Source organism: Bipolaris sorokiniana (assembly GCF_000338995.1).
Source record: "Bipolaris sorokiniana ND90Pr unplaced genomic scaffold COCSAscaffold_8, whole genome shotgun sequence".
NCBI classification, from domain to species: domain Eukaryota; kingdom Fungi; phylum Ascomycota; class Dothideomycetes; order Pleosporales; family Pleosporaceae; genus Bipolaris; species Bipolaris sorokiniana.
In genome coordinates this window covers 483,883-511,807 of record NW_006911902.1, presented here as the reverse complement: position 1 = coordinate 511,807, position 27,925 = coordinate 483,883, and the positions used below count along the sequence as shown (strand labels likewise).

Here is a 27,925-nt window from a genome sequence, read left to right as displayed (position 1 = left end):
TTGTGTATTCGATGTACCTGCTAGCGTCGCGCCCCTCGCTGCCATCGCAGCATAGCTGAGCGCGCCACCTGTCTGTGGTCCTGCATTTTTGATCCGTCTTGCCATCTCTAGGCTGGCTTTACCTACCTCTGCCGCCTCCTTGGCTGCTGTCTTTGCTTCCTCTCCAGCTCTTATGTTCAGTTGTACGTTTGCAGCGATTGTGTGGACAGTGTCGGTTGTATTTTTAAGTTCGGTCTTAAGTTCTTGTTTGACGGCGTCGAGCATTCGCGCGGTGTTGTCCGAGGTCGCTTTGGCCTCGGTTTGCAGGATGCTAAGCGCGTCGCATACCGTGCTGAGGTCGGGGGCGTGTTGCACTTTCAGTATGAATGTCAGGGTGCCATGGATAATGATCTTGACAAGGTCTGCCGGTACGGGCTGGCTTTGAGTGCGATCGATGCAGGTCAGCGCGTCCTGAAGGTAGGTGCTGAGTCGTGTAGCGTGCTCGCGGAATGGTGTTGGCCATGCGGGCTGCTGAGGCCACGGTGTCGCCATGGCACGTCAGTCGCAGTGGGCGCTACGGCTGAGTGCTGGCTAGTCAATTGGCGTCAAGAGCGAGCGTTTGAGTGCGAAAAAACGACTGAATTCCAAAAATCAAGTTCTCGCTGTGTGTGGTGTTTTTCCCCTGAGTGATCTTGATTGTTCGTTTTAGGTGGAACCTAATCTCACACTAACGGGCCGGTCCTGGTTCGCCGCAGACTATTCCCTCTTCGTACTAGGCCCAAATGAGCACAGGGGGTATACTACATTCACAGAACCTTCGCAATCTCGTCACATTGGAGTTTGTTTTCAAGCTCGCCAATAGCCCCGATAGGTTACCCAGATCGTTCAAAGATAGAGATTGTTTGGTTCCAGAAAGCAAGGTATTATTGTGCATGATAAGGCGATAGGATATCGGCACGAAAATGCCGATGTGATTGGTGTCGGGTCGGAGATGTCGGCATTTGAACTAGTTGATAACATTAGGTGAATCTATTCCGGAGCAGGACGACCATTTTGAAGTAACATGCTGTAATGGAAGTCTTGCTATATTTACTCATATCATTTTGTGTAAGCTGTAACTTATTTTGAACGTACTCGCGTTCTTCTTAGTCCCAAATCTCGCATTGTATCACTTTGAGTAGCCGATTCTTGACCAAGGACATCCCAATTGAACACCTGAACAGTATTGTAGATGTATTGCAGCCATCTTTTTCTCTATTTAAATGTATGGATAGCCTTTGAAAACTATCCAAGCCTCCAGGAGCAGTTATTAAAGCGAGTTGAGCCCACCAGTCTTCGACCCCGGCTTGTAAGGGAAAATCTTGCAGTAATGGTTGGCAATATCTCTTCGCGTCGCTACCCAAACCCCTTCTTTTTGAGAAACGTACTTCATGAAATTGCGAAGACTTTCAGATCTTCCTGGCTTACCCGCTATCCTGGAATGCAAGGGTATTGTCATCATTTTCCCACCTTCCCTGTATAGGCAGTCAAACGTGTCTTTCAGATACTGCTCATATACAGCACCAGCTGAACTGACGAAACCTGGAAGCATATGGAACTTTCCATCATTGCCTTATTCTGGTATTAGCTCGACACTGAGAAATGCACGACGAAGTCTGCTTACAGTCGTAGTTATACGGCAGCATTAACAAGCCTTCCTTCTCTTCGTCTGGGAGTGTTTTCTCCCATGGGAGATCGATCCAATAAGGGGAATCTTCGTTATACACTTCAGAAGTGTATAGCATTTTATGGCCCATCTCTTTCCACATGATAGGGAGCAAGCTAGCTGTATTCGGAGTACCTCTTCCAAAATATGCTCCAACCGGAAACTCTCCTGTACCCTGATCAGCTCAACTTCAACGGAAACATCTGAAAAAGACGCACCAGTGGCAGCCTCGAGCACCTTACACGTCTTCTTGATGTAGGTTTTGTCTTCCTCCAGCGAGTAATCCCAAATATCCAACCACCTGTAACCATGCGCACCGATTTCATGCCCGTCCCTGACACAGGCTTTGGCAAACGAGGGATTTCTTTCCATGGCTATAGCAATAGCCCATAGAGTCATGCTCCAGCCAAACTCTTTCATCAAACGGAGTATGCGCCAAGAGCCGCATCGACTACCATACTCATAGTCTTGCTCGCCATTGAGATGCCGTTGCTCCCTTCCGCCTCCTGACGGACCTTTTTCCCAGAGATAGGGCTCACTAGTACCATCGCCGTCTATAGGGTTTCTCTCCCCACCCTCTTCGTAGTTCAGAACAAAGGAAATGGCTATTCGAGCTCCATTTGGCCATTGCGCATCATGGCCGTCTTCTCCAAAACCTGGTTCAACTTGTAAGTATTAGGAGTGCGCTTGCTTTAAATTTTCGCACCTTCAAAGTCTCGCGGCAGCTGCAGTGACTCTTCAACATGGACCATGATGGATCAACTAGGGCGTTCCAAAGACACTCGAAAATAAGATGATGTGTTTTGAGATCCCTGATGTGGGATCGCATTATCTTTCTCCATATGTATTCAATTATCTAAAATCCAAGCCATCGTTATCTTTCTACAAACGGAGGCTGCTTGCCTACGGTCGTTGTTACTGGCAGGCTGGTTGATCGGGAGTAACAATTCCGATGATGGGCAAGGCGACCCACCAACCCCGCATCACTCTTATCGTTTCTCTGTGAATTCCTTTGCATCATCTGGAGTACTACGGTTCCTTCTTAGATTGTGTTCTTATCAGGGCACCTTCTAAGCACTATGTGTCAAATTATATTTGGGTTTAGCGATGTGTTAGCACACATTGGAGTCCTTGAACGAACATCACCGTATTCGTTCTTCTTACTGAAATTGATCTTAGATACAACTCCATTAATTGACCAAATTACAAATTTCTCAAACAATAAGAAGCATGTCGGTATTCTCACTGGATGCAAGCCATGGCAACCCCGTCACAACGGAAACCCTAGACAAACTTTGCTTACAGCTTGGCATGCCGATAGATGAAAAAGAGAAGGAAGACTATCGACGCCTACTTGCGGTTTTTCATGATGCGAGCGAACAGCTGATGGCTATGGAAGGTAAGCTGCAAAAGGACGATGAATTGCGAGATTTGAACTGAGCAGTAATAGATTACATCCCATGCGTGGATGAAGATCGCTTTCTGAGAGAAAATGCACATTTTCCAGAGAGATCAGAAAATGCTCATGGAGCATGGGCGTGGAAGTGCAATATCACTGACAAGCTCGCTGACAGCAAAGGGAAGCTGCACGGCAAGACCTTTGTCTTGAAAGACAATATAGCTGTCAAAGGCGTTTCGATGCTATTAGGCACCAAATTCATCAAAGACTACGTTCCGGATCTCGATGCAACAGTTACAACGCGTATCTTGGAATCCGGCGGGCGTATCCTGGGAAAAGCTGTTTGCGAAAATCTATGTCACTCAGCAACAAGCCACTCCTCCGGTACTGGCATAGTTGAGAATCCGTTTGCAAAAGGCTACAGTGCAGGCGGAAGCTCTAGTGGATCAGGAGTCATCGTTGCACTGGGCGAAGCTGATGGAGCCATCGGCGCAGATCAAGGAGGAAGTATTCGTGTCCCAGCCGCCAATTGCGGCATCGTAGGACTAAAGCCTACATTCGGACTTGTCCCATACACGGGCTGTGGCAGCAATGAGCCAACCAACGACCACATCGGCCCTATGACACGCACCGTTCTAGAAAACGCTCTTCTCCTCGAAACTATCGCAGGCAATGATAACATTGATGATCGCTCCTTTGCTGCACCACACCCCTCTAAAGTCCCACTCTACACTTCCATCGCCAACCTTCCCTTAGAGAAACCTCTCCAAGGAAAGAAATTCGCAATAATAACCGAATCCCTCTCCACCCCTGACATGGACAACCGCGTAGTCCAAACCTTCCTCGCCGCAGCCTCAAAATACACCTCACTCGGTGCAACCGTAACCCAAGTCTCCATCCCCCTCCACTCCAAAGGCGCTGCGATCTGGACCGGCATCTCCAAAGTCGGTGGATTCCTAAGCAAAACCAGTGGCCCCTTTGGGCGTCGCTCGCACCAAATGCTTTCCCTGAACACTCTCTTCCAGCAAGCTGCCGCAGCTCGGGAAAGCTGGGACGAAGCATACCCTTCTACAAGGAATATTTACCTAAACGGACTATATGCGACACAGCAGTTCCCCAATTTGCTCGCTAAAGCCACAAACCTGTCTAGACAGCTGCGCGATGCGTATGATGCGGTGCTAAACGAGTATGACTTGTTACTTACGCCTACGCTACCGTACGTGGCGACGAGTCATCCGTCGCCTGATGCGACGCCGTTGGAGCAGGTGGCGAAGCAGGTTGGGTTGACATCGAATATGGCGCCGTTTAATCAGAGTGGGCATCCAGCGCTTGCGCTGCCAATTGGGTTTTTGGATGTGTTGGAGGGGCCAGGCGTGCAGGATGGAGTCCGGTTGCCGGTTAGCATGCAGATTGTGGGGAGGTGGTGGGGTGAGATGGAAGTTTTGGAAGCGGCGTATGCGTGGGAGAGGGAGTGGAATTGGAGGGAGTTGTGAGGAGAAGAAGAAGACATTGGAACACCGAATCTTGATTGCAGTATGATACAAACTACTGTACTGGTGAAAAGAATGACCAAATAACTTTTTTTCTGGAAAAAAAACGGTTGAATATTATATCCTGTTGTCCATCCCCAATTACCTACCGGTATGACTTGATTCCTCGTCTCGACTGATCGTCTTCTCGACACTCTTGTCCTCTTCCTGCTGCATGAGTCCCTTATCCTTGATCAAGAAACATCCTATCAGACACAGCACCATCAAAGGTACATTCACAATAAAAACCGTCCGACTAGCTGTCGCATATGCCTTCAAGATGAGCCGAATCTGCCTACCATCCATTGTCTCGAACGGCGGCGTATCATACGAGCTAAGCATCAGGCCACGAAACTCAACCGGCATAGCAGTATACAGCGAATTCTGGAGTGTCGCCGCCGAAACCGCTAGACCAACCGCACCGCCAAGACTCCTGATGAAATTGCGGTTGGAGATGACGATTGCACGATGAGCTTTTGAACAGTGTGCTTGTAGTGCAACGAGCACGGGTTGGAATACTGCACCAATACCAATACCCTGGATAGCGAGGATGAGTGCGATAGCCCACAGTGGCGTGTCGAGCGAGAAGATGCATGTTAGTCCTACGCCGAGGGTCCACAGGAAAAAACCGGTCCAGATGACTTCGCCGTAACGGCCGGAGCGCGACATGTACTGACCCGCAGCGATGGAAGAAAAAGTCTGCGAACCGGAAATGGGGAGCATGAGACAGGCGGAGGTGATAGGAGAGAGGCGGCGTGCGTTTTGCATGAAGAGGGGGAGGTAGTAAGTTTGCGAGTAGGCGACCATTCCGAAGAGGAAGTTTTGAATCAGCATGACGGATACGGGACCAGATTTGAAGAGAGTTACTGAAGCGGTAGATAGAAGCATTAGTGAGTAACCTTAAAATGGTGTTTGGAAAGGGAACAAACTTACGCGGCATCATAGGGAGCACCGCTACCTTATGCTCAATGTACACGAAAATGAGCACACAGCACCCCCCAAGCACCAGCATGGAAATCACCATCGGCGAGTCCCACTCGAAATAATCACCACCCCCTGCAATCGGGATAAGCAGCAGCAACAGTGCCGCACTTCCAAAAAATATTCCTCCGTAATCAACCCTCTTCATCACCGTCTTCACATCCGCTCTGGGTTGATGCACTGGCGTTGGCAGCACAAACAAGCACAAAACCGCGCAAACCGCTGCAATAGGACTCAGCAGCCAAAAGAACCCACGCCACGTACTCTTCTGCACAAACGCCGCTGCGATAAACGGTCCAGACATGTTGCCAATCCCAACACAAGCACCAATCATACCCTGCCACTTCCCCCGCTCTTTCAACGTCACGATATCGGACACAATCATGGAGGAGAGCGACACGACGCCCCCATTCGCCACACCAGATAACGCGCGGAATACGTAGAGCATTTTTGCGTTGAGGGCGAGGCCGCAAAGGAGAGAAGAGATGCAGAGGAGGGCTAAGGCGGCTAGGAGGACGGATTTTCGACCTTTACATCACAAAAACTCCAATCAGCTTTCTTCCTCTTTTCCTTTCTATTTCGAACATGAATCGAAGTGGAAAGAGGGGGTGTATATTACGTACCGAACAAATCACTCATCCTTCCATACAAGACATGAAAAATGGTATTGGCGATCAGTGCGCTCGTGCCCGCCCAGCTAATCGTGTCTTCGGCGTTGAGTTCACGGCCGATGGTCGAGAGCGCGACGCCGATGCCTGTCTGGTCAATGAAGCAGACGACGTGCGAGATGGCGAGGACGGAGAAGACGATGAGGAGTTTTTTGCGGGGGAGGTGGTTGGCTTGGTGGAGGATGATGGCGTCGGCGGCGGTTCGACGCTCGGCTATTGTTGCGGGTGCTGCTGTCCAGGATGGCATCTTGAGTGGATTTTGTAGAAGGGAGGAGAATGGGGATTTCTATAGTGGAGGGCGGTGATGGGGAGACAGTTGCGTGTTTGAGGGCGTGGTGGCTGTTCACTCATCAATGTGGGTGTGGGTATACTTGTGATTGTCGGTGCGGTGGTGTAGGACAGTAGATTTCTTGATTTTTTTTCGAAACTGAAGTAGCAGTATGCGGCATTATTCTATACTTGCTAGGAGGATAGTTGTGAAGACTGTGTTTGGTTCAGCTTCGGCTAATGGCATTCGAATGGGCAGCAATGATAGGGTAACTACAAGTGCCTTCATTTTGGTTCACCCAGTAGTATTGGACGGATCTCAAGAAGATGGTTCAGGGTTCTTCGGATCATCGTTTTGAAAAGAACAGCATGTGAGGATTCGCGCCCGGTCTATCCCAACGGGCATTGGACCCGCAAGAATCGTTCCTGGTGGGGAAGTCGCATGGTTCTCACACTGAGGATGCGACAGTTACATATTAGTTGAACAACTCTCTAATAGTTTATCAGACATATCCAAAAACATACGGTAGCAAATCAGAAGTAGAAAACATGAAGTCTATTCTAAATTTTCTAGAGGTATTCGAAGCTGCATCATGGCAAATCAGCAGTACTTGTACATCAGTGTTGCCTGTAGGCCTCTAGAACACAAAGATCACAGTCCAACCGATTAGAAAATCATGATTTCATAGCTAAAAGCTTATCGACATCAACTTTACATATCCACACGATTCCTGAGTTGTTAGCGATAGCAATAGTATTTCCTGACACCATCACATGTCCTGGCCGGTATTCTGGAGGTATCCGAGCAAGGAGCCTTGTCTCATGAGTGATCCACTCCCTACACGGACTTAGACCAATGCCACGGTATCGAGGAATGCGAGGCTTGGAAGTATCTGGGAGTGACCATGAGCCTAAAGCAGCGTTGATATCGATGGTGCCAGTGCCAACACAAAGATATGGTCCAGTAGCTTCGAATTCTGTAAGTACATCCCAAATATCAGTTTCGTAAGTCGCAAGGCAGACACCGCGTTTCAGATCCCAAATCTTCACTATGTTGTCAACCGATTGGGATGCAAGAAGCGCCGAGTCATGGGAGAAGGCTATTGAGAGGACCATTCCACTATGACCCTCCAGCGTCTGGAGTCTCTCGCCATTGCTAGTGTTCCAAATATGGATTGTGAAGCTGTGAGATGCTAATGCTAGCTGGGCCGAGTCGTGAGATATGGCCACCGATCCGATAGGAATTCCTGTATCCCGGATATCATCATACGTGAAGGTTTTGATGCACATGCCACTGCTCAGGTCCCATAGCTTACTAGTACAACCCTTTGATGTCGAGGATGCCGACGCCAGCCAGGCAGAATTGTATGAGAAGTCTATAGTGTGAATAGGACCGTTGTTGTTGAGTGTCTGGAGGCACTTTCCGTTACTTACGTTCCATATTTTGATTGTTCCGTCAGGTGATGCAGATCCTAACAAGGTCGAGTCATGGGAAAAAGCCGCTGAGAGGATCTCATCATCACAGTTCTTGTAGTCAGAGACCTTGAAATCATGGTGCTTGAGCATTTGCACACACTTTCCACTACTCACGCACCAGACTTTGATTGTGCCGTCGCTGAATCCGGATGCTAGTAGTGCCGAATCGGGAGAGAAGACTACTAATTCAACATTGCCACTATTGCCTCTTAGGGTCTGGAAGCACACAGTACTATTTGCATCCCAGATTTTGATTGTGAAGTCGCCTGATCCAGATACCAGATGAACTGAGTCGTGAGAGAAGGCCACTGAACCAACACTGAAAATATGGCCTTCATACGTTCGAAGACACTCTCCCGTAATCACATTCCAGATCTTGATAGTACCGTCGTTTGATCCGGACGCTAGCTGTATCGAATTGTGAGAGAAGGCCACCGAATCGACTGCATTATTATGCCCCTTGAGTGTCTGCAGCAAATTGCCACTGTCCAAATCCCAGACTTCAACTTCTTTGCATAAAGATCTCCAAGTGACCGACGCAATTCTAGCGCAATCGTGCGAGAAAAATATTGACATGAAGTCGTTACAATCACTTCGAACAGTGTTAAAAATTCTGCCTTCCTTTAGGTCCCAGACCCTTACTCCCACCGTTTTGACATCAGAATATGTTAGCAACAGTCGGGTAGAGTTGTGAGAGAAGGCTATTAAGCTAATCCGACCGCCATGATGAAGTGTCTGGAGACAATCTCCACTACTTGAGTTCCAGATCTTGACAGTGGAGTCATCTGACCCGGAGGCAATCCATGAGGAATTACAAGAGAAGGCCACTGATTTGATAATTTCGGTATGGCCTCTTAGTGTCAGAAGACAGTTCCCGCTGTTGGTATCCCATATCTTGACCGTGGTATCAGACGACCCCGAGGCGACTCGTGACGAGTCATGAGAGAAGGCCACTGATTGCACACCACCGGCATGGCCTCTCAGTGTCAGAAGGCAAGCGCCGCTGTTAGTATCCCAGATCTTTGCCGTGGCATTGAGTGACCCAGATACGACTCGTGACGAGTCATGAGAGAAGGCTACTGATAAGACGGCACTGTCATGTCCCTCAAGCGTTTGTAGACATGCACTCCAGGTACTCGCTATAGCTGTTGTAATCGAGATATATCCAGGTGCTTCGTGATGGTAACATTTTCTAATCAGACTGTCTGTCGGGCTGAACAATAGCGCAGATATGTATGCCTGGAGAGGGCTGAGTTCAATTGTTTGTTTGTGATACATGATAAAACGATACGCATCGTATACAAGCTGAGTGAAGGGAGTCACCTCTCCCTGTTCCTGGCTAAGATCAGTATAGAATATATACATATTAGAGCTGTTTAGCGCAGACATACCTGTGCTAACATATGTAGCTTGTTCATCGAAACTATGCCGTAGGACATACTCCTGCAAAGACTGAGGGATTCTAGCCAGTACAGAAATGTCTTTTTCAGAAACCTATCAACAAACCCCCCATCTCGTAGATGTTCCGGATCAAGCGTAGAAGCTGTAAGCTTTGATTCGCATAGATGGTCGATCCAGTAAATACAGGAATAAGAGACTGCTGCTAATGGGTCTAGCTTAGGCTTCTCAATGTCTTCGATCAGTGCGCCTATCGCCTTTAGTCCGTACATGTCCCTCTTTAGGGTGATTGACATAACCTGGAGTGACCTGGCGAATATGGCCTGATGGAGAGCCTCCTGTCCAGCTGGGAAAATTTCCTGGGTAGCCTTGGCAAGAAGAAAGTCTTTGGCTGACTGGTGAACAAAGTGCAAAGTCTGTTCTCGCAGGGTGAGAAAGGAGCCACAAAGACCAATAATCTCTCGTAACTCTGCATCACTAGTCACATCTTCAAGTGATGCAACAAGCGTTACAAGCTCCTTGAGCGTGATAGGCCGGTACACGAGCGTGACCGTAGCCAACACCTGTTTGCAAAGCTCAGCATCATCCTTCCTACTGAGCTGTTGCATCATTCGCCCGTATAGAGCATCTAATCCAGGTGGGAATAATTGTAATTTCCTCGGGACATTTCGCCGCGCCGTCATTTCAAGATGCTGGCACGCCAGCGCTACCCAGAGGAATGTATCGTTCGCATTCAGCGCTAGATGATCTAACACAGCACGTTGAGTCCGCTCGTCGTATTTGTTCTGCTTCGCAAGTTGAGAGACCCTTTGTTCAATGAAAAATTCGACCGCCTTCGAAACAGAAGTCGGATTTAGCTCAAGGCTCAACCTGACTTTGGAGCCAGCTTTCTCTAGGCGTTCCTCGATTTCTGGCCAGTTGCGGCTAGAAACAATCCACTTGACGCGGGAAGCAGACGAATGTCTTATAATAAAATCAAGAAACTTTGGCAAGTCAGTAACGCACTCGTCTAGCGCATCGATGATTAGGTAGGTAGTAGGAGGAAGGCCCGGGTTCTGTAGCACATCCGCAAAAATGGCTTCCAAGGTAATCCATGCGTTTGCGTCCTCGAACATTTTTCTGCCTATGTGATCGTACTTTTTACGCACGGAAGACACGAGTGATGGCTGCTGGCTCACAAGCGAGTACAGCAATCCACGTAGTATAGCCGTAGCGCTATTAATCCGCGGGTCGTTGGCCTGGCAGAAGAAGTAAGACACTGTCGTTGCATTCCTAATCGAAGTAGATGTCTGCAATTCGTCAATGATGCCACAGAGCAACATCGTCTTGCCTTTTCCAGGGTCACCCTTGACCCACAACACTCGGCTCTCCAGATCTGCGTGCCAATGCCTGTAACTATCATTGTGAAAGACCCAACTGTATGCATCTTTTAACAGACCGCCTTTCATCTCCTCAATACGCTGCTTGTCTTTCCGCGAGTCTGTGCCACATAGGTCTTGAATACATTGAGCTGATTTTTCAATCTCGTCGTGAAGTCGTCTAAACGCTCCTTCGACACCTTCGCCATAACATGGCGCCAAATCGATGTCGACAACACCCGCTATGGAGTATGCTTTGTCTTCTGGACATGTAGTATGCCGATATTCAATCCACCGCAGCCGATCGCTGACACTAAACTGAGACAATGCACCTCCTTGCAACGCTCGATGCGGGATCCCAGTAGCCTCGTGCACTTGTTGTATTAGCGATTTCCTGTCACCAAGCTTCTCCCATTCTTGTGAGAAGAACTCAACCGAGCTGGGTGCGAGGAGCTCCTGGAGTGTCCAGCCTCGGGTGAACCATTCGCTTTTTAGAATCTTGGACTCCTGCAGGTCGCATACCAGGGTGGTGTCTAGAGGTGAGCTTGAAACATCCGACAAATAGACGTAACATCGAGCCGAGTCCCGGTACCAGCGAAACATGGACTGGATAGCCAGCGATAGCTCAGCCTTGTTTGCTTTATTGATGCAGCAAGTATCGACCCAGAAATACTGCAAGCCGTCTCGCTGTGCTTGTTTCCCGCAGAGGCGAATCTTCTTATAGCCAGACTTTTTTTCGTTCGTGTCCCCTTGCATCTCCTCAAAGGTTATCTCGGTTCCTTCCGCTCCCCACCTGTGCGAAAGTATCGCATACGGCGGCTTAGTGTCTTCGTCGAACTCGGCGAAAGAGAGGCCTCCATCATCTTCAACCTTGAGAAGACGCATGCCCATGAATAAAACAGGGACGGCGCATGTAGTAGGGACGAGTTGCAGGAGGCTCAACGCGGCAGCCTAGTAACAAGAGCGTGCGGTGGTAGGGCTACTATCTGGCAATACCTTCACACCCTCAGCAATGTCGATAGGAAAAGATAAAACACATATATCCCACACTATATTACCACAATGAAAAGACGCAAGCTGCGACAGAGTTTTTGAGTTAGGGTGGGGTGTTGCCGTTGTGTTCTACTACGTAAATGTGGCGAGGGCATCGTATTGCACTTCAAGCGGGGGCACTAGGCACAGCCGAATGCATGTGGACACAAGGCTGTGGTACGCTCCAGTTGGGCGAGACATTGAAAACACGCGAGACATCCAAGTCGTGTGAAGTACTCAATGACATCTGTGGTATTGAAGTGTGTCAAATCGCTTCAGGATAGCTTCTAGCTTTTATGTACGTACATAGTAGCGTCAACTCACGTGACTGTCGGTATGTAGGTACCGTAAAAGTGCATCTACACTAATCACGGTAATACTGATTTTCCATTTCCACAAGAAATTTACTGCATCGATACAATGATGGAATAAAAGATTCAAAAGACATGATATAAACTTTGGGCTATCCATTCCTCATTGTATCTCAAGACATACCTTCTACCATCCCCACAAAACGGCGAGTCACACGTGTACAAGAATGACTTGAATACATGCATGAGATAGTAAACTCCCCCATGCTACCACTTTCCATGGTATGCCCCGGGGGAAAACAGCAGCACTTATTTCCTAGGACGCCCAGCTAAACAAAAATCCAAAACTACCTTTTGTACCGCAAACGAACATACTGAGCTTACGCGACTATGGTATCTAACAACAGAGTGAAACAAACATCGCTCTCGAAACGCCATTTTGTGCCAGGCACGGAGTACTCTTGATTATGACTGAGGCCAAGAGAAGATATAGATGGAGCAGGATCTTAGGCACGAGCGCGACCGCTGCGCCGAACAATGGGCGTGCCATTGGTAGTTGGGCTTGACGGAACTGCCGTTGCAGTTCCATTTGCCTTAGCCCTCGTTGTCCTGGCTTTCGTTGCGCCCTTCGCTGATTTGGGCGGTGTGTCCTCTTTAACCGGCTCAGCAGCTTTGCGCTTTTGAGCAGGAGAAGACTTGACACCGTTGGTCTTGTCCGCGGCTTTACCTCTAGCTGATTTTCTGGCCGGCGCGGGTTCAGGCTCAGGCTCAGCGTCTGAAGAAGGCTCGGATGCCTCCACAGTGGCTTCGGCCTCCTGTTCAGCCGGTGTCTCGGTATCAGCCATCTCTACATCTTCTTTAGGTGCGGGGCTTGACTCGTCCTCGGCTTCTTCGTCCTCAGAAGCATCCGCATCTTCTTCTTCGACTTCTTCAATACCAGCCTCGGCGCCGTCATCGTCACTTGATACCTCAACATAGCTCTTGTGCACAGTGCTCCGCCGATCGCTCTTCCTGCGGGGACCACTTGATGGAGCGACACCACCATCGACGTCGCTTGCATCATCATCGTCACCGCTTCTCCTCTTCTTCTTGGGTGTCTTCACAGGTCGATCTGCCTTGGCCTTCTTCTCTTTGATAGGCCGATCACTCTTGGCCTTCTTGCGTGGCTTCTCTGTACCTTCCGAAGCTTTCCGCTTCTTATTTCGGATGTATTTGCGCACTAGGGGATCAAGCTCATCCACCAAGTCTTCTCCAATCCATGTCTTCATTGCAATTTCCTGTGCCCGCTCATGACTTTCGAGAGGTCGGAAGATTCCAGACGGGAGCTTCATTTTTCCTGGGTATAATTGCATGGTCCAGTTGTTTTGCTCTTCCCATGAGCGGATCAGGGCTTGGGCCAAATCAGACAGAATGTATAGATTCTCATCAGCCTGTCGTGAAGGTGAAATTCCGTCTGCAACGCCTTTGACCCGTTGAGCAACGTGGAAGATGAGAGGCAAATTTTCTTCGGTTGCCACGCACTTGAGATAGTATAAGATGTACTCCGACATGAGCTTCAGCGTATCATCTTCGGTGTCAAAATCTGGGTGATGGGCGAGTAAACTCAACAATCTCGCAAACACCGACTCTAGAACAGTTTCTTTTCGTGCAGCAAAGGCAGCGCGGCGTGCACGAATCCAGGTCATTGTGCCGTTTTTGATGTTCTTGTCCGGATCGTGCGCGAGGAAAAAGAGTACGGTATAAAAGCGGGGAGGAAGACGACCTTGGCCAAGGTACTTCATCAGCTTATCAGCAAAGCCTTTGCGTACTTGGGTACAAGGGTCGTGTGTCACAAGGGCCAGTTGAACAAAGTTGGCAGGTGTTAAGAAGGGGTCGAGCCGCTTATGGCAAGAAAGCTTGAGCAGGGAGTTGGCTGCAAGGAGGCGCTGACGCGACTTGTGTGCAGCCGGAGTGCTGTCGTCGGTGGATCCTTCACCACTGTTCTGCACAAAGCGATTCAGTAGCGTGTATGTGTCCTGCACAGCCTCCTTAGAGGTCGCTTCGGCAGGTAAAGCGCGGAGTCGGTTGACAAGAATCTTGATGGCCCAGGATCGACCTTGAATATCGGCATCGGGTGTTTCCATCCATTCGGCATCAGCCTCAGCGGATGTTGCGTGTGGTTTTTGAAGGACTTCCTGAATCGCAACTTCAATCACTGCATCCATCTCATCTTCACAATCTGACTGGGCAAGCAGGACTAATTGGCTGAGCGCAGCCAGCTTTGTAAGCCAATGCGCACCACCATATTCGAAGCCTTTGACACTCTTGGTGAGAATCTCTTTTGCGTGCATTTCCTTCTTATCATCGCTATTCATAATGATGGTGATCGCATGCTTGGCAGCTTGTGGAGGTGTGCCGTAGAATGCAAAGTTCAAGAAACTCTGTACCAATTTTCGGCTGTCCTTGCCGTTCATGGGAATGTCCGTGGGAAATTTCCTTGCAAATGCGGCACAAGCCTTGAGGTCATCCACAGCACCAAGAGGATTCGGCTTGGTCGCCGTTGGCGCTTCGCTCTCAAGTGTTTTGCATAGATCTTTCACGTGGGTGGAAAACACCTTGGGATGCTTTGTAGAGATCTCCTTTAGAAGTTCATGAGCAGTGGCACCGAGGCCCTTGTTGTCGGTTCTAGTGAACTCAATAACAGCTGGGACATGACTCTTGTTGTAACACAATAGGCTAACACGATAGAGGAGTGGGGTCAGGGTATCAAGCAGAGATGCACCAGGTCCGTCCTCGATCCTCTTCCTGAGCTCTTTGATCGACCTGTAAACCTTGCGGTAGTCGCTGGCTGGATCCATGCAAAAGCGTATGAGGGCATAAGCGCGGCGATCATGGGTCTTGGCAAACTTCCAAAGATCGTCCCTGACCCTAGTCGAGTCCGGAAGTGTCTTTGCGTAGTAGGTGATAAGGCCTTCGAGGTTGGTTGTAACATCTTTTCCGCTCTTATCAGTCACGCCGCCATTGTATTCTTCGCACAATTTCAGGAAATGTTCCATGTACTTCGCGCCTGGGCCTTGATTTCCTTGCTTGGCAAAGAAAACCTTTTTGGCCTTTTCTTCAAGCCCATTGACAAGGACGAGTTGCCTCTCGGTCCGAATCTTGTCCAAGTCTGCTTCCGTGTAATTTTGTTCGTTTGCTGTTTGGCTATCCTTGACCACCTGTGAGTTAGGCGCTGCCTTTGCTTTTAGAGGCGGGTATCCGAGAGGGAGCAAAGAATCGTACAACGCCAAGTCGACTTGGACGTTGATTTCAAGATCGTTTACGTAGCAAGCCTCGAGAATGCGTGAAGGGATCGGACCCAAGAGTGACTTGATAATTTCGTCGCCCTCGGCAATGGCACCAACCGCCACACCCCAAATCCTACCAAGCAGCTTCATGGACTCAGAGTGAATCACGCTCTTTTTGTCCTTGACACGATCTGCGAGATTGGAAAGGATAGAGCCAGTTTCGGCCATGCCGCCGTTGCTACCTAGTTTGCGAACGATGTCATTGAACTCAAAGTGTGCAACTGCCTTGACGGCTGCTAATCGCACCTTTTCATCACTGTCAATCAAACATTCAGCAAAATGTTTGAGCAGTTTTTGCTCTTCTTCGAGATCAAGACCAATGCCTCCAGCTGACGTCATTAAAACGCGGCCAATGCCGGTAGTCCATGAGGCGCGTATAACGGCCGATTTGTCGTTTTTGCGCTGAAGGAATGAATGATATGCAACAGGGTATTGGGTAGGAAACGAGTTGATGGAAACAGGAGTAGTGAGATAATCAAAAGGCCGCGCAGACTCGGTTCGCGACAGACTTTGCGAGGGGTATGCGACCGGATCGAGGTCGGGTAGAGGAGGAGGGCCTGCCGCGCCAATCCCCGAAATCATATCACCGAAGGTCTCAGTCGCAAGCTGACGAAGCTGCACGTTCTCTGTGGCGAGCTCGTCCTGTAAGTGCGGGATGATGTCCTGGAGGACACCCGGGCAACATTTCCACAGCTCACGCAGTAAGCGATGCGCTTTGTGCGCCTCATTCAAGTCTTCCTCGGAAGGGCCCTTTGGTAGGTCGTCATCGGCGTCATGAGCTTTGTATGTTGTGCCAGAGTTTGTGAAGTCGACTATGACGGAACTAAAGTAGTTGCCAATTAGGCGTGCCATCTTGTCGGGGAACGAGTTGCAGACGTTCTTGGCCATGTTGTATGCGGGTGGAGCCTCTTTGCGACGCAGTGTCGACTGCTTAGCATCCACTTGGATGCTCTTCTTGCCCTTTGAAGCGCCGAGGGTGATGGGGTCTGCCCAGAGAAACTGTGCGACTATGACATCGACAACATCGTGGGTTACTGATGGGGCCTCGTCTATGATGGTGGAGAGGACCTCGGTCATGTTGTGCTCGATGCTCTTGCTCAGGTCCTCGGCCTTGGAGGGGCCAGACAGAACGTCGAAGCAGGCGGTGAAAAGGGCCGAGATGAGCTGGTCAGAGCCCGGGATCTCGTTGATAAGCAGAATGCTCTTCCATTCGGCGAGCGAGCGCAGAATGTACATGTGTTGGCTGTTGTATGGGTGCGAGGGGTCGGCGAGGAGGGGAAGAAGCTTGTGGATAATGACGGAGAAGATTTCCTGGGGAATCTATCAGCATATGGGAGGGCCGTGGGGGCAAGGATGGTGTACCTTGAGCTTGGATGCAGGATAGGGCGCATCAGGCGCAAACAGCTTGAGCATGTCAACGATGCAGCACACGGTCCAGGCGCGCACGCCATTGTCCTTGTGCTGCAGCAGGCTGTGATGGGCGAGCGACTCGGCGACGGGCATGAGTGAGTCGCGGTGGGCCTCTTCTTGGTCGATGGTGCGCAGTTCATCGAGAAGTGCCTTTAGTCGCGTCAAGAGGTCGCTGACGCCCACTGGCTTGCCTGGGCGGCCAACTAAGGGCTGTTTAAAGCGGAGCTTCTTGAGGCCATGCTGCTCCTGCTCTTCCTGCTGCTGCTCCTCTTCCTGTTGCTCCTCCTCTTGGACAGCTTCAGTTGCAGCGGCCGCGCTCCGCCGACTGCGAGGCGTCATGTCGCGTGGCTGCGCGTGCAATTCAGATGGTTTGGACAATGGTATGTGCTTCTAAGAGCGGGGACTAATTGGGCGCGTCAAGCGGAGCCAGGATGTGTGGGTGACCGTGGCCGTGGTGGAGCAGGCTGGCGACGCGGTGGTGGTGGTGGTTAATAATGATGTATTAGTAGCGTGACGTGACGAGGTGGTCGAGGGGAACCGGGGCTGCTGCGACTTTCTGAGCAGTGACGCGCTAGCCATTGGCTAGCCCGGTGGGACGCGACGCACCACTCTTGTCTAGTCCTGCCTTTACACATCACCCTGCCTACCTATCTCTAACCCATAATTACATTCTCTTCTACAACCACAACCCCCGCATTCACAACAATCATCGCAGTGGATAGATATATGGAGCAGCCTGCCCTTCCTGGCTGTCTCGACATGCTTGGCTGGCACATTCACTACACTGCACCCTTCTGAGTCTGCCATTCATTCTCCTCACTTGGCAGCCAAAGCCGGTAGACTATCTGATCAGCACCCCTCTTGCATTTGCTGCACACCCAACCACGGTTGCTTCTTCCCCACCCAAAACCCAACAAACAGACAGACAGCATGGACAGACAGCAAGTCTTTCAACGGGTCAGCAGCACCGTCGTCGCCATGTCATACGCCTACGCTAATCCCTTTTCAGCTGAAGCAAATATGCATCCGCCTCTTGCAGGTCACTGCCAGCCTCTCGCAGAACCAAAGTACTCGCAAGGACCTGATAGATGCCCTTTCTGATCTGCTTACTATACTGCGCGCTCTAGCTAGCCAACCCGGTCTGTTGGATGCAAAGCTGACCGAGTACGCCTTCGTCCCCATTTCGCAAGTGTTGCGAATCTCACGCCAAGTCCCTGTTCGCGCACTCGAAATTTGCCTTGAGTGCATTTCAACCTTGCTATGTGCGGGCTGGGGAGGCCGTCTGGAGCCAGCTCTGTCTGGCCAGCTGCTCATCCTCTTCACCTTCCTCGCCAAACCCTCGTCTGCAGAGAATGGCATCTCAGCCACATCTGAAGAGCTTCAATCCTTGGCACTCAAGTGCATCTCCGAGTTAATGACAGGAGTATCTCGTACAGCTGAGGGCCAACAGGCCATCACAGCAACTCCAAATATCCCTACTCTTGGAGAGGCAGTCTTGGTCATGCTCCAAAGCCTCACAGATAGCAATGCTAATAACATCAAATTTCAGGCCGTTTGTGCAACAAAATCAACCATCAATGCCATAGCGGACGACGACGCTCTTGCGAGCTTTCTGCCTAGAATGATCTCATCTTTGACCAAAGTCCTCACTCCAAGCAGCAGTAACCGACCAGGCTTTCGGGTCGTTGAGCAAGGTTTGGATGTATTCGCATTGCTCCTCGGTCGTCTCCTGAGCGACGCAAAAGTCAAGGATCTACCCGATGAAGACCCGACTAAAGGTTCGGAAGATAGTATCAAAGTAGTGCGCTCAACTTCCTGGCTGCAGGCGACCTCCTCGCAGATCAAGATTGCACTCGCCAATGTCTTCAAACTGCGAGATCATGATAAATCAGAAGTCCGGCAAGCCCTTCTCAGGCTGTGTTTGTGCATCATACAAGATTGTCGCACATCGCTTTCTCTCTGCATGAGCATGGCTACCGAGACTATGATTAGTCTGGCTGGTCACGAAAGCTCGGGCGGCTCGATTGAGCACGAACTCAAGGAACTGTTACTCGTAGACCAGAAGCTTTCCGATCTCTTACGCGAAAGCTTGCACGGCTGGATACTGGCACTACCGCGACTAATGCAGTCCAAGGATAATCACAATCGGCGCCGAATCGTAAATCAGATATCGGTTTCCTTACGGTTGTTTGAACAAGATCCAATCATCTTAGATGAGCGGTTAGCCGACAGCCTACGCGACGGCGTTTCTGCCGTCTTTTCTGATGCAAAAGGTTTGGAGGAGTTGAATGAAAACACATACAATACCAACACCAATCGCATCCTAGCTCTGAACTCTATGAAATCGTTATCCTTTCCATCCATCAGCTTGCATTCCAAAGGCCAGGATGACATGATGTCAGAGTTCAAGCTTTTAGTCCAAGAGATTGCAAAGTCCAACTCAGCTCTGGCAGTAGTACAAGCACTCATGGGCTCCATAGATATGGGGACAGGTGAAATGCGCCTGGCTAGCTTCTGGTTGTCAATCAATCTGGTCAGGGAGGCGGCTGCAATCAATCCATCAATCGATGATTTCATGGATCTTGGAACGCCAAATCCAAGGGAAGAGCTGTTGGACCATTTGTACTCGCACTCCCTTTCTTTACTAAATCAGCGCGAGCCAGCTACAGAGACGCCCTGGCATTTCTTCGCCCTAGCGCTCGAGACAGTAGCATTACAGGCTAAACAGTACAAGACTGAGTTTCGGCCCGAGCTGAGCGAGGTTCTCTATCCAATACTTCACTACCTGGGGAGTTCCAACACGGCTCTGCGCGAACATGCCTTGACATGTCTGAACATTGTTGCAGATGAATCCGGGTATGCAAATGTAGGAGAGCTGGTCGTCAAAAACGTCGACTACATAGTCAACGCAGTCGGTCTGAAACTTGCTTATGGAGATGTCTCGCCCCAAGCTCCGCAGGTCTTGCTCATGATGATGCGGTTGTGCGGTCCATCTCTCTTGCCGTATCTCGATGATCTTGTTGACAGCATATTTGAAGCCTTGGAAAGATATCACGGATATCCCAAACTTGCAGAGCTATTATTCTCGGTGTTGAAAGGCATGACAGAGGAAGGCGTCAAAACGTCTCAACTTGCAATCAAATCAGATAGCAATAGAAGGCACGAAGGCAAGCAGAGCATGGAGCTCACAATGGCCGATGTCATGGAAACACTCAAAAAGCTAGAAGTTGACTCACGCCGCCGGGACGAGGAAGAGAAGAAAGCCTCAAAAGAGTCTTTCCCTCAGAATCCTTGGAAAGAGGAGAAGAACCCAGAAGATGTCAACGGTAATCCAAGTGAAGAGGACGAACATCCACCACCCCAGACAGAAGAGCCTCCGCCACCAGCACCTCGCACCTTCAACATCCTTCTCAAGATCTCCGAGTTGACACAACACTACTTGACGACCACCTCTCCTTCACTACGCAGCTCTTTACTGTCCCTCCTCCAAACCACCATGCCTGCACTCGCCAAACATGAAAACTCATTCTTACCGCTCATTAACACCCTATGGCCTGTACTTCTGCCTCGACTTCAAGATCCTGAGGCGTACATTGTATCTAGTACTCTCGATACCATAGCGCTTATATGCGAACACGCAGGGAACTTCATGAGGACAAGAATCGATGATGCATGGCATCTCATACAAAAGGTGCATAAACGTACCAACACGCAAATTGGCACCAACAAAAACAGTAACAAAAGCACACAAGCAGTGCATACTGGCAGAATAGAGACCGATATGATGAGTCTTTCAATATCCGCGAATCCCACTACCGAATTTTCGCGACCAGAAGCGTACATTGATACACCTTCGCGCATGATTTGGAATAGCCTTGTCAAGCTGCTGTGTGCTATTGCTGAACACGTCACAGTCCGAGCTGAGCGGTTCGAAGAGATACTAGATATACTAGATCCAGCTCTAGAAAGTAAGAACGTATGCCAGGCGCTTGAATGCAGCAATGCCGATGCTGTTTGGTTACGGCTGTATAAAAAGAGTCGACGAGATGAAAGCGACAAACAACCTCTTACTCTCGTTTCTGGCACTGGCACTGCGGCTCAGGCAGAAAAGATTTTTGGCAAAGTACCGGTTGGAAAACCACATTGGCAATTTGTGCGGATTTAAAACATGTACCGAGTGAGGGCAAATATATATTCCAAGCTTCCCAGGACTAATTTTTACTTATTCACGACCCATTGTTAAGTCACATGCGGATTCTGAAAGAAGATGGTGGAATTTGCCGGATCCAGGGTCAGCCTTTATCTAACATCATAGTACTAAGGATTAAGGTGTTCCTTACACACTATCTTCTTTGGTCACCAACAAGCAACCCTACAAGAGCAACATCAGGGACTAATGAGTAAAGAATAATACACATTCCCAGACCTACAGAAATTTAAAGAAGTATATCTTATACGTCTTCTCTCCCTTCCCCGTCCACCCACCCATATCTCACCTCGTAGCTTGTATGGAGTCGATTATGTGTATTCTTTTGAAGAATTACACAACATGTCTTCTGGTACCGTTGACAACAATACAAGATGATGATTTTGATGTTCTGTGCTCAGAGCTCTAATGTGTATGAACTGATTTTCAATGGCAGCGCATCTAGACCCAGTTACTAGATTTGTATAGTCAGGGTCATTCGATTTTGTGCAGTCTGCATATGAAGAACCAAAGCCACACCGCACTCCCATCATCACCTGATCTTATGATTTGCTGGTCCTATCTTTACTTTACTCTATTCTGTATGGATTAGACTCTTCATACGTGGTATCGATCGATTGCCAGCGAGGCGTTTTAAGCAGTCCGAAGTCCCGCCGACCAAACACTATTCAGCGAGTCTACTCACACAACACACGGCTACAACCGTACGGCGGGGTGTTTATTTGAGGAATGGTTTTGACTTTCTGACAGAGTATCAGATTAGGTTATATAGCTGCGCTGGCTGTAGCGCAACTGCCAAATATAGTACTGCTTGTCGTAGCTTCCCAAACGTCGAGTACTAGGCGGGGCTGGGAGTGAGAATATAAATAAGTAGAGTCAAACAAGCCGGTGTCTCTCTGTTAATGAACGATTTTTTCAGCACGGGAGCACCTCCGAGTCAGCCAAACGTCCGGTGATATGCACATGTAGTTTGATATGCATATGTAGTCGGTGTCCCATTTGGGATAAGCGCACCCGGTTCTATCTCACAGATCTCCTAACACCTATTTCAAGTCCGGTGAGCGAGTATCCCAATGTATGTAAGCAATATTTCTGAGTACTCGAGGCATTTGAAAACGTGCGGCAAGAGCGATCACGCCTTTAGCTGCGTTCGTACACACTTGGTCTAAGATGGTGAAATGACATATCAACATGCGGGGCTACAGTGACCTACAAGAAGGCAAGCGAATGCTACGGCAATTACAAGGCAACCTGATGCAAGAAGATGTAGGATTCATGTAGATGGCATAAAACTAGGTGGTATTGATGCCAAGGCTAGGTTGCCACAGGAGGTGAGGCTATTCGGAACAACGTCGGCCCCACAGAGGTTCGAGCTTCAACATGGGCGCGTCCAACCATCAGCCCCAGAGACTAACAACCCCCATATCCTCCAACCACTCAGCCCACCCGCGACACCACACGTCAAGCTATTGGGACCTCATTGCGACTTTTTGGAATTACACCTCAAACACTGCAAAAAAGAGAGCGCAAAGATGCCACAACCGCGTAAGGCGCGTCGCATGTCGCTCAAGTAGACCATTTGTAACTAAACAGTCACGTTAGCCTCCCGCGCAATCGCCTCCAAAGACCTGCCGCCGTCGGTCGAAACCGCCTACTACCGCAAATGCATCGATCTGCGCCGCCGGATAACCGACATTGAAGACAACAACGATGGCACGCGCCTGCGCATAACCCGCCTCAACCGTGGAATCCAAAAGATGCGCCTCGAGCGCGCTTTTCTCCTCGAACAACTCAACAAGCACATGGAGTACAACGTCGATGACAGCGATCGGAGTAGCAGCCCCCCGCCCACCCCAACCGACAAGCCGCTGCGCAGCAAGCGGAGCCACAACAGAAAGGGCACCCCACCCCTTGGCAGTAGCGGCGCCGGTGGCGCGAGCAGTACTGCAGGGGGCGAAGGGGAGAGACTAGGTCCCGAAGGAAGGATAGGAGCCATAGGCCATATATCGCACAGCGTGAATCCCGTCAGCAGCGCGCAAAGCACTCCAGACCCAGGCCGGTCGCAGAGCAACTATTTCAGCACCGTCGGAGCCGGCAGTGCCACCACGGCTGCCAGCCCCCCAACCAGCGTCGTCAATGGAGCACCGCCGCCATCCCTGCCTCCCTTACATTCTCTTCCGTCGCTACAGCCCCAGCAACCAGCGCAGTCGCAGTCTCAGCCCCAGCGCCAGTACTTTGATCCTGCGTATGACGAGCAGCGTCCGGCGCCTGCGGCTAATGATGAGGAAGGCGGTCGGCGACGCGCGCTTTCTGGCGCTGCGCAGCAGCCTCCTGCTGCTACTACGACCGAGTCTGCTGCTGCTGCTGCTGCTGTTCCACCGCAGAATGGCGACACGGAGATGACGGATGCGAGCTTCACGGCTGTGAACCGGTAGGATTTTTCCTACGCATCAAGTAAGGAGCGGTAATAGCAGCACGACAGGTGATATCAAGTCAAGGCGTTTAATAAGGTTTGTTTCGAAGGAGTATTTTGCTGGAAACGCTATCATCCGTTTTTTTATTCAACCATGGGTTTTGCTAGAGGGGGCCACCATGTATACTGGTTCTTGTCGAGCATCTCGGAGTGTATTAGTAGCAGAAAAAGGATTTGTCTTTGTTCGTCCTTTGCATGGTTGCCGAGCGCCTGGCATTCCTGTTTCCAATCACATAGATTCAAACTTGGTCATTGTTACTGCTGATCTCGCATGGATTCTGATTACAAGCCTTGCATTATCTGGCCAGGATGCTCAATGAACTATCACACCTAGAGTGCCATGACTAGTTATTGCTACATTCATCCCATGACATCCTGTTTGTCTTCGTTCCCGCCATTTTATCTTCTTCACCACAGGCTTGTTCTTGATTCTGGGTTTTCATGCACCCCGAACAATTCAAGCCTGGAAACATTGATACAGATCAAACCATCGACCACCCTTTGGAGCCAACACGATCCGTCACTGTACATGTAAAGAAGTAAAGACGGCTGTTCACCCTATTCGTTGTCCTTGTAGCGAACACCGGTTGCAAGCTCGCATGGATCAGGTGCGTGTCCGATTTTGCAATGCTCCCAGTCCTCGTTGTCCATAAGTTCACGCCTGAAACTGAGTGCATGGTAGATGTTGGCAAAGCGGAATTCAATGTACTCATGCTAGAGTGATATAGTTAGCATTTTGCAACTGAATAAAGGTAGGCAGCAGCTCACTCCGCGGGCATTCTTCCCATGCTTGATGCAGTCAACCTCACGTTTGCTGACCTGGCTCTTTCCTTTGGCAAGTTCCATGAGCTGCGCGTCGGTACAGTCTACTTTTCCAATAGCTCGGATACACCGAGTCATACCGGTATCGATGCAGCCCTGGATGACATCGTTGGTGGAGTTTGGGCCTTCAACTAGCCCAACGAACACCACGGCGGATTTCTTGTCTCCGACAACCTCTATCCCATTGACAGTATCCGCGTGATACTTCTTGCAGCCGTCAGCTGTGAGGAACTTGACAAGAGCATTCGAGGAACCGGGCTCTGGCATAGAGATGGACTCAAGCCTTCCACCCCACACTAGAGCTTGAAGCTGATTGATACTGGTGACGGCCGAGACGCCCTTGAGGATACATGTACGAGGAGCTACAGCTATTCATTGTTAGCGCTGACCATATGAAATATTGCACAATCGACTTACAGGAATTACGCTTCTCTTGCGTTGGCCATGTTTTCATACTGTCGACTGGGTCCTCAAGCACTAGCTTGCTTCCTAACATATCTGGAACAATGGTCAATTCTGCCTTGAGAAGGATGTCAAGTAGAGCCTTGACCAATCCGGTAACATCGTCAAGTGTCTCTAACGACATGTGCTTCTCTTCTACGAGCATGACGCAAAGTCTGAGAAAGTCGCCGTCGACATCCTCTAGTTTCTGCTTAATAGAAGAAACCGTGCACTCCGTTGGGCCTTTTCGTAAGGTTTTGTTGAGATAGTTGGCTATAGCAAACGCAAACCTTGCCTTGACAGCATCTTTTTCTTTCGAATCCATGCTCGTGAGTGGTTCATACGTGACACGCATTTTATTGGAGACGACCTTGATGAGCTGTGGCGTGCCCTCCTTGGTATTTGGAAGAGCATCCACATACGCGCTAGCTCTGTGCATGTACTCGTTCTCGAGCTCCGTTTGAGTGATGCCTGCGGGCTGTGCCGTTGCCTGTACGGGCTTTGGTAAGCCATCTGTGGTAGACTTTTTGGAAATTGCTTCCGTGGGTACTAATGGAACCACCAGAGTAACTGTTTTAGAGCTTGGAAGGCTTTCAATCTGTGCCACGTTCTTGTGATTTCCGAGTGCCATGCTGCTGCCTGTAGCGGGAGCAGAAAGCTTGGAGTCCTTGCTTTTCAGGCGGGCAAAAAGAGCATCAATCAGTGCGGGCGTGTCATCGGACTTTGGATCCTCCTTCTGAGATGGGTTTGCCTTTGCGTTGGAGATTGGCGGTACACTGACAGACCTGCGATTGCAGGAATTAGTGGCGAGATTCTGAGTCACAATAATAGCGAAGTACTCACGACCCAGCTACTAAAGGCTCCAGTTTATCTGACAGAGAAGCAGGGGGTGTCATCGGCAATGGAACAGATGCTGCAGATGAAGTAGAAGAAGGAGGCAGATGGCTAGCAGCTCCCAAAATCTTGACAGCACTCTTCTTGAGTTTCAAGGCACCCAGATTCGCAACGGGCTGGACAGCGGGGGTGCTGGGTTTCATCGAGGGGGCAGCACTTTGTGACATGGCACCTTTCGAAGCAGTTGGCGACGAGTCTGCCCATCGCGAGCGGTGCATAGCTGCAGGCAAACAAGATGCCGGAGGTGAGCTTGTTTGTTGATGGCAACCCGCACGTAAGGGTGACAGCAGAGGGGATGGAAGTGATGAAGTTGAGCAGTGGCACTCGTCTTACGCGTGTGGGATTTTGTTTTGGTGCTGCTGTGTGGGGGTGACGTGGCTAGGTGAGAGCAAGCAGTGAGCAAGATTATATGGTCGGTGAAAAGACATGTGGACTAACTATTACTGCGTCGATCGATAGGAAAGTTTTCAATTCCGTGGATGCACGCTTCTAGGCAAGCTTGATAGTTCTTGCCGTTACTGATGTGTGCAAGATGAGACTCACTGTTATTTGGCATGAGACCAATGGAGTTGTATTGGCACGGGCTTTTAGCAGTTGAGGTGACGGCGGTGTGGTGATGTCTGAATAAACCAAACAGGGCTCAGGGCAGTCACGTCGCAGTTGCCACTTGTCGTGCATGTCAACACTCAGAGTTGGCTCATAGCGAAATGGAAACGTTGGCATGACCTGGACAACCCCCCGGTTCTAAGAGGAACAAACGTAACTTGCAAGTCGTGGGGAAATAGAGACCGTGTCAAAAAGATACAAGACAAATATTTGTGATACAACGAGGTACGTGTTCGCTCGCTAAAGTTTGAACCTGCTACCCAAAATTTTAGCTTGTTTCCCTTATGTGCATAACAATAGTCAAAACGCTTTTCTTGACGGCATAATACAACAACGATATCATTTACAAAAAGGAATGATTATTTAGTTGACGTAGGACTCGCTCGTAAAAGCATCCATATAGACTAGTCTGATAATCTACACGGCTGGACAGGTAAGCAGTAAATATTGACATGCTGCAGCATAAACGCCCCTAAGACTTTTCATTAGGTCTGGTCTGAAGATTCATATAAAAGGTATCCAGACACGCGTCCGCCCCTTGTATTCCCTATAATCATTACCAAAGAATTCCAGCAGATGTTTCTCTTCATCTAATACGGATTAGAACATGTGCAAGATTTCTGGGCAGCAGAGTGAGACTTACGGAAAATGCGTCTCTTGAAAAATGACCAGAGAACAGCAGTATATGCCAGGAAGCAAAAAGTATTTCCCAGCATGATCTGCGTCCCGATGCCCCACCAAAAGAAGCCAAAGTATGAGGGGTGTCGGAAGTAGTGATATAACCCATGTGTCACCAGTTCATGGCCATCGTTCTTGCTCGACTGCACCATGTGATTGAAATTAGTGCCAGCTTGTATCATGGCAATGCTGCGGACAGTCTGCCCAACTGCAATCAGAATGACACCGATTGCGATGACCCATGGTGGGTGGATATAGGATTGGTAGCCGGGAAAAAAATACGATGTGACGAATGTCTCGATAAAGGCCATGGTATGAGCTATGCGGTACTGGTCACCGTTGCTGAGAAGAAAGGATGCAACTTTGGCAACCGGGGTGTTGTATGCGGCTGTTGTATAGAACTCGAGGAAGTGGAAGAGAGCAAGCGTGCTAAGGAATAGGCAAGGCCGCCATAGATGGCTGCCGTGATATGCGAAAAACGCAGCTCCAGCAAGGCCAAGCACAAGGGCACAGCCTAAGCAAAAGGCACGCACAGCAATGCCTGATAGTGAGCGCTTGCCATGGGGGTAGAAATCTGGAGAGATGGTGTTTGGGTTCCTTGGCTGAGTGGCGGGAGCTCCGTTTGGGGGCTGCCTATCTCCTGTTCTAGGGGTCCATGGTGCGTTTCCATTCCCCGGGTTCTCAGGTAGCGAGATATCGATACCCGAGGTTGAGCCATTTGAAGCCATGATTGCTGCGGGTAGGGAAGGGAAGAGCGGTATGCGGGGACTTGAATATGCGGTCTGGAAGAGGCAAACGGCAGTGTTCAGAACATGGCTTTATACAACGCTGAAGAAGAAACTGCACAGCTACCGGAAGGCTGGGCGGGTTGCCGCAACGCAAGACAATAGCAAGGCTCAGAGGAATAAGAGAAGGTTGCCATTGTTCTTGACGTTGCGCCTCGCCAGTCGGCAGCCCACGAGATC

General features: G+C 49.7%; 10 protein-coding genes across 10 annotated transcripts; 3 read left to right on the top strand and 7 right to left on the bottom strand.

The window, feature by feature from the left end:
• Positions 1 to 20: 20 nt before the first annotated feature.
• COCSADRAFT_160959 (uncharacterized protein) lies at positions 21 to 531 on the bottom strand (the record flags this gene model as incomplete). The annotated part of the gene is made up of 2 exons (XM_007702451.1): positions 21 to 68; positions 127 to 531. The coding sequence occupies 2 exons, from the start codon at positions 529 to 531 to the stop codon at positions 21 to 23; spliced, it is 453 nt and encodes a 150-aa protein (XP_007700641.1).
• A 692-nt stretch (positions 532 to 1,223) lies between these two features.
• COCSADRAFT_358040 (carbohydrate esterase family 4 protein) lies at positions 1,224 to 2,436 on the bottom strand (the record flags this gene model as incomplete). Its single annotated transcript, XM_007702450.1, has 4 exons — positions 1,224 to 1,590; positions 1,643 to 1,852; positions 1,903 to 2,340; positions 2,391 to 2,436. The coding sequence occupies 4 exons, from the start codon at positions 2,434 to 2,436 to the stop codon at positions 1,289 to 1,291; spliced, it is 996 nt and encodes a 331-aa protein (XP_007700640.1). The 3' UTR covers positions 1,224 to 1,288.
• A 433-nt stretch (positions 2,437 to 2,869) lies between these two features.
• On the top strand, positions 2,870 to 4,773 carry COCSADRAFT_358030 (uncharacterized protein). The gene is made up of 2 exons (XM_007702449.1): positions 2,870 to 3,083; positions 3,135 to 4,773. Exons 1-2 carry the CDS (start codon positions 2,915 to 2,917, stop codon positions 4,574 to 4,576), a joined length of 1,611 nt encoding a protein of 536 aa, XP_007700639.1. The 5' UTR covers positions 2,870 to 2,914; the 3' UTR covers positions 4,577 to 4,773.
• On the bottom strand, positions 4,715 to 6,512 carry COCSADRAFT_358013 (uncharacterized protein; the record flags this gene model as incomplete). The annotated part of the gene is made up of 3 exons (XM_007702448.1): positions 6,217 to 6,512; positions 5,546 to 6,121; positions 4,715 to 5,478 (listed from the first exon to the last, which is right to left on the bottom strand). Exons 1-3 carry the CDS (start codon positions 6,506 to 6,508, stop codon positions 4,715 to 4,717), a joined length of 1,632 nt encoding a protein of 543 aa, XP_007700638.1. The 5' UTR covers positions 6,509 to 6,512.
• Positions 6,513 to 7,086: 574 nt separating this feature from the next.
• COCSADRAFT_181805 (uncharacterized protein) lies at positions 7,087 to 11,772 on the bottom strand. The gene is made up of 2 exons (XM_007702447.1): positions 9,396 to 11,772; positions 7,087 to 9,339 (listed from the first exon to the last, which is right to left on the bottom strand). Exons 1-2 carry the CDS (start codon positions 11,649 to 11,651, stop codon positions 7,204 to 7,206), a joined length of 4,392 nt encoding a protein of 1,463 aa, XP_007700637.1. The 5' UTR covers positions 11,652 to 11,772; the 3' UTR covers positions 7,087 to 7,203.
• Positions 11,773 to 12,113: 341 nt separating this feature from the next.
• On the bottom strand, positions 12,114 to 17,355 carry COCSADRAFT_190791 (uncharacterized protein). The gene is made up of 2 exons (XM_007702446.1): positions 16,792 to 17,355; positions 12,114 to 16,740 (listed from the first exon to the last, which is right to left on the bottom strand). Exons 1-2 carry the CDS (start codon positions 17,176 to 17,178, stop codon positions 12,610 to 12,612), a joined length of 4,518 nt encoding a protein of 1,505 aa, XP_007700636.1. The 5' UTR covers positions 17,179 to 17,355; the 3' UTR covers positions 12,114 to 12,609.
• A 395-nt stretch (positions 17,356 to 17,750) lies between these two features.
• Positions 17,751 to 21,305, top strand: COCSADRAFT_118560 (uncharacterized protein). Its single transcript, XM_007702445.1, has 2 exons — positions 17,751 to 17,796; positions 17,849 to 21,305. Exons 1-2 carry the CDS (start codon positions 17,770 to 17,772, stop codon positions 21,002 to 21,004), a joined length of 3,183 nt encoding a protein of 1,060 aa, XP_007700635.1. The 5' UTR covers positions 17,751 to 17,769; the 3' UTR covers positions 21,005 to 21,305.
• A 1,153-nt stretch (positions 21,306 to 22,458) lies between these two features.
• COCSADRAFT_181802 (uncharacterized protein) lies at positions 22,459 to 23,885 on the top strand. Its single transcript, XM_007702444.1, has 2 exons — positions 22,459 to 22,591; positions 22,649 to 23,885. The coding sequence occupies exons 1-2, from the start codon at positions 22,579 to 22,581 to the stop codon at positions 23,479 to 23,481; spliced, it is 846 nt and encodes a 281-aa protein (XP_007700634.1). The 5' UTR covers positions 22,459 to 22,578; the 3' UTR covers positions 23,482 to 23,885.
• Positions 23,886 to 24,013: 128 nt separating this feature from the next.
• On the bottom strand, positions 24,014 to 25,894 carry COCSADRAFT_190788 (uncharacterized protein; the record flags this gene model as incomplete). The annotated part of the gene is made up of 4 exons (XM_007702443.1): positions 24,014 to 24,233; positions 24,288 to 24,709; positions 24,759 to 25,567; positions 25,626 to 25,894. 4 exons carry the CDS (start codon positions 25,892 to 25,894, stop codon positions 24,078 to 24,080), a joined length of 1,656 nt encoding a protein of 551 aa, XP_007700633.1. The 3' UTR covers positions 24,014 to 24,077.
• Positions 25,895 to 26,599: 705 nt separating this feature from the next.
• COCSADRAFT_37331 (uncharacterized protein) lies at positions 26,600 to 27,860 on the bottom strand. The gene is made up of 2 exons (XM_007702203.1): positions 26,926 to 27,860; positions 26,600 to 26,872 (listed from the first exon to the last, which is right to left on the bottom strand). Exons 1-2 carry the CDS (start codon positions 27,686 to 27,688, stop codon positions 26,787 to 26,789), a joined length of 849 nt encoding a protein of 282 aa, XP_007700393.1. The 5' UTR covers positions 27,689 to 27,860; the 3' UTR covers positions 26,600 to 26,786.
• Between the last annotated feature and the right edge of the window lie 65 nt (positions 27,861 to 27,925).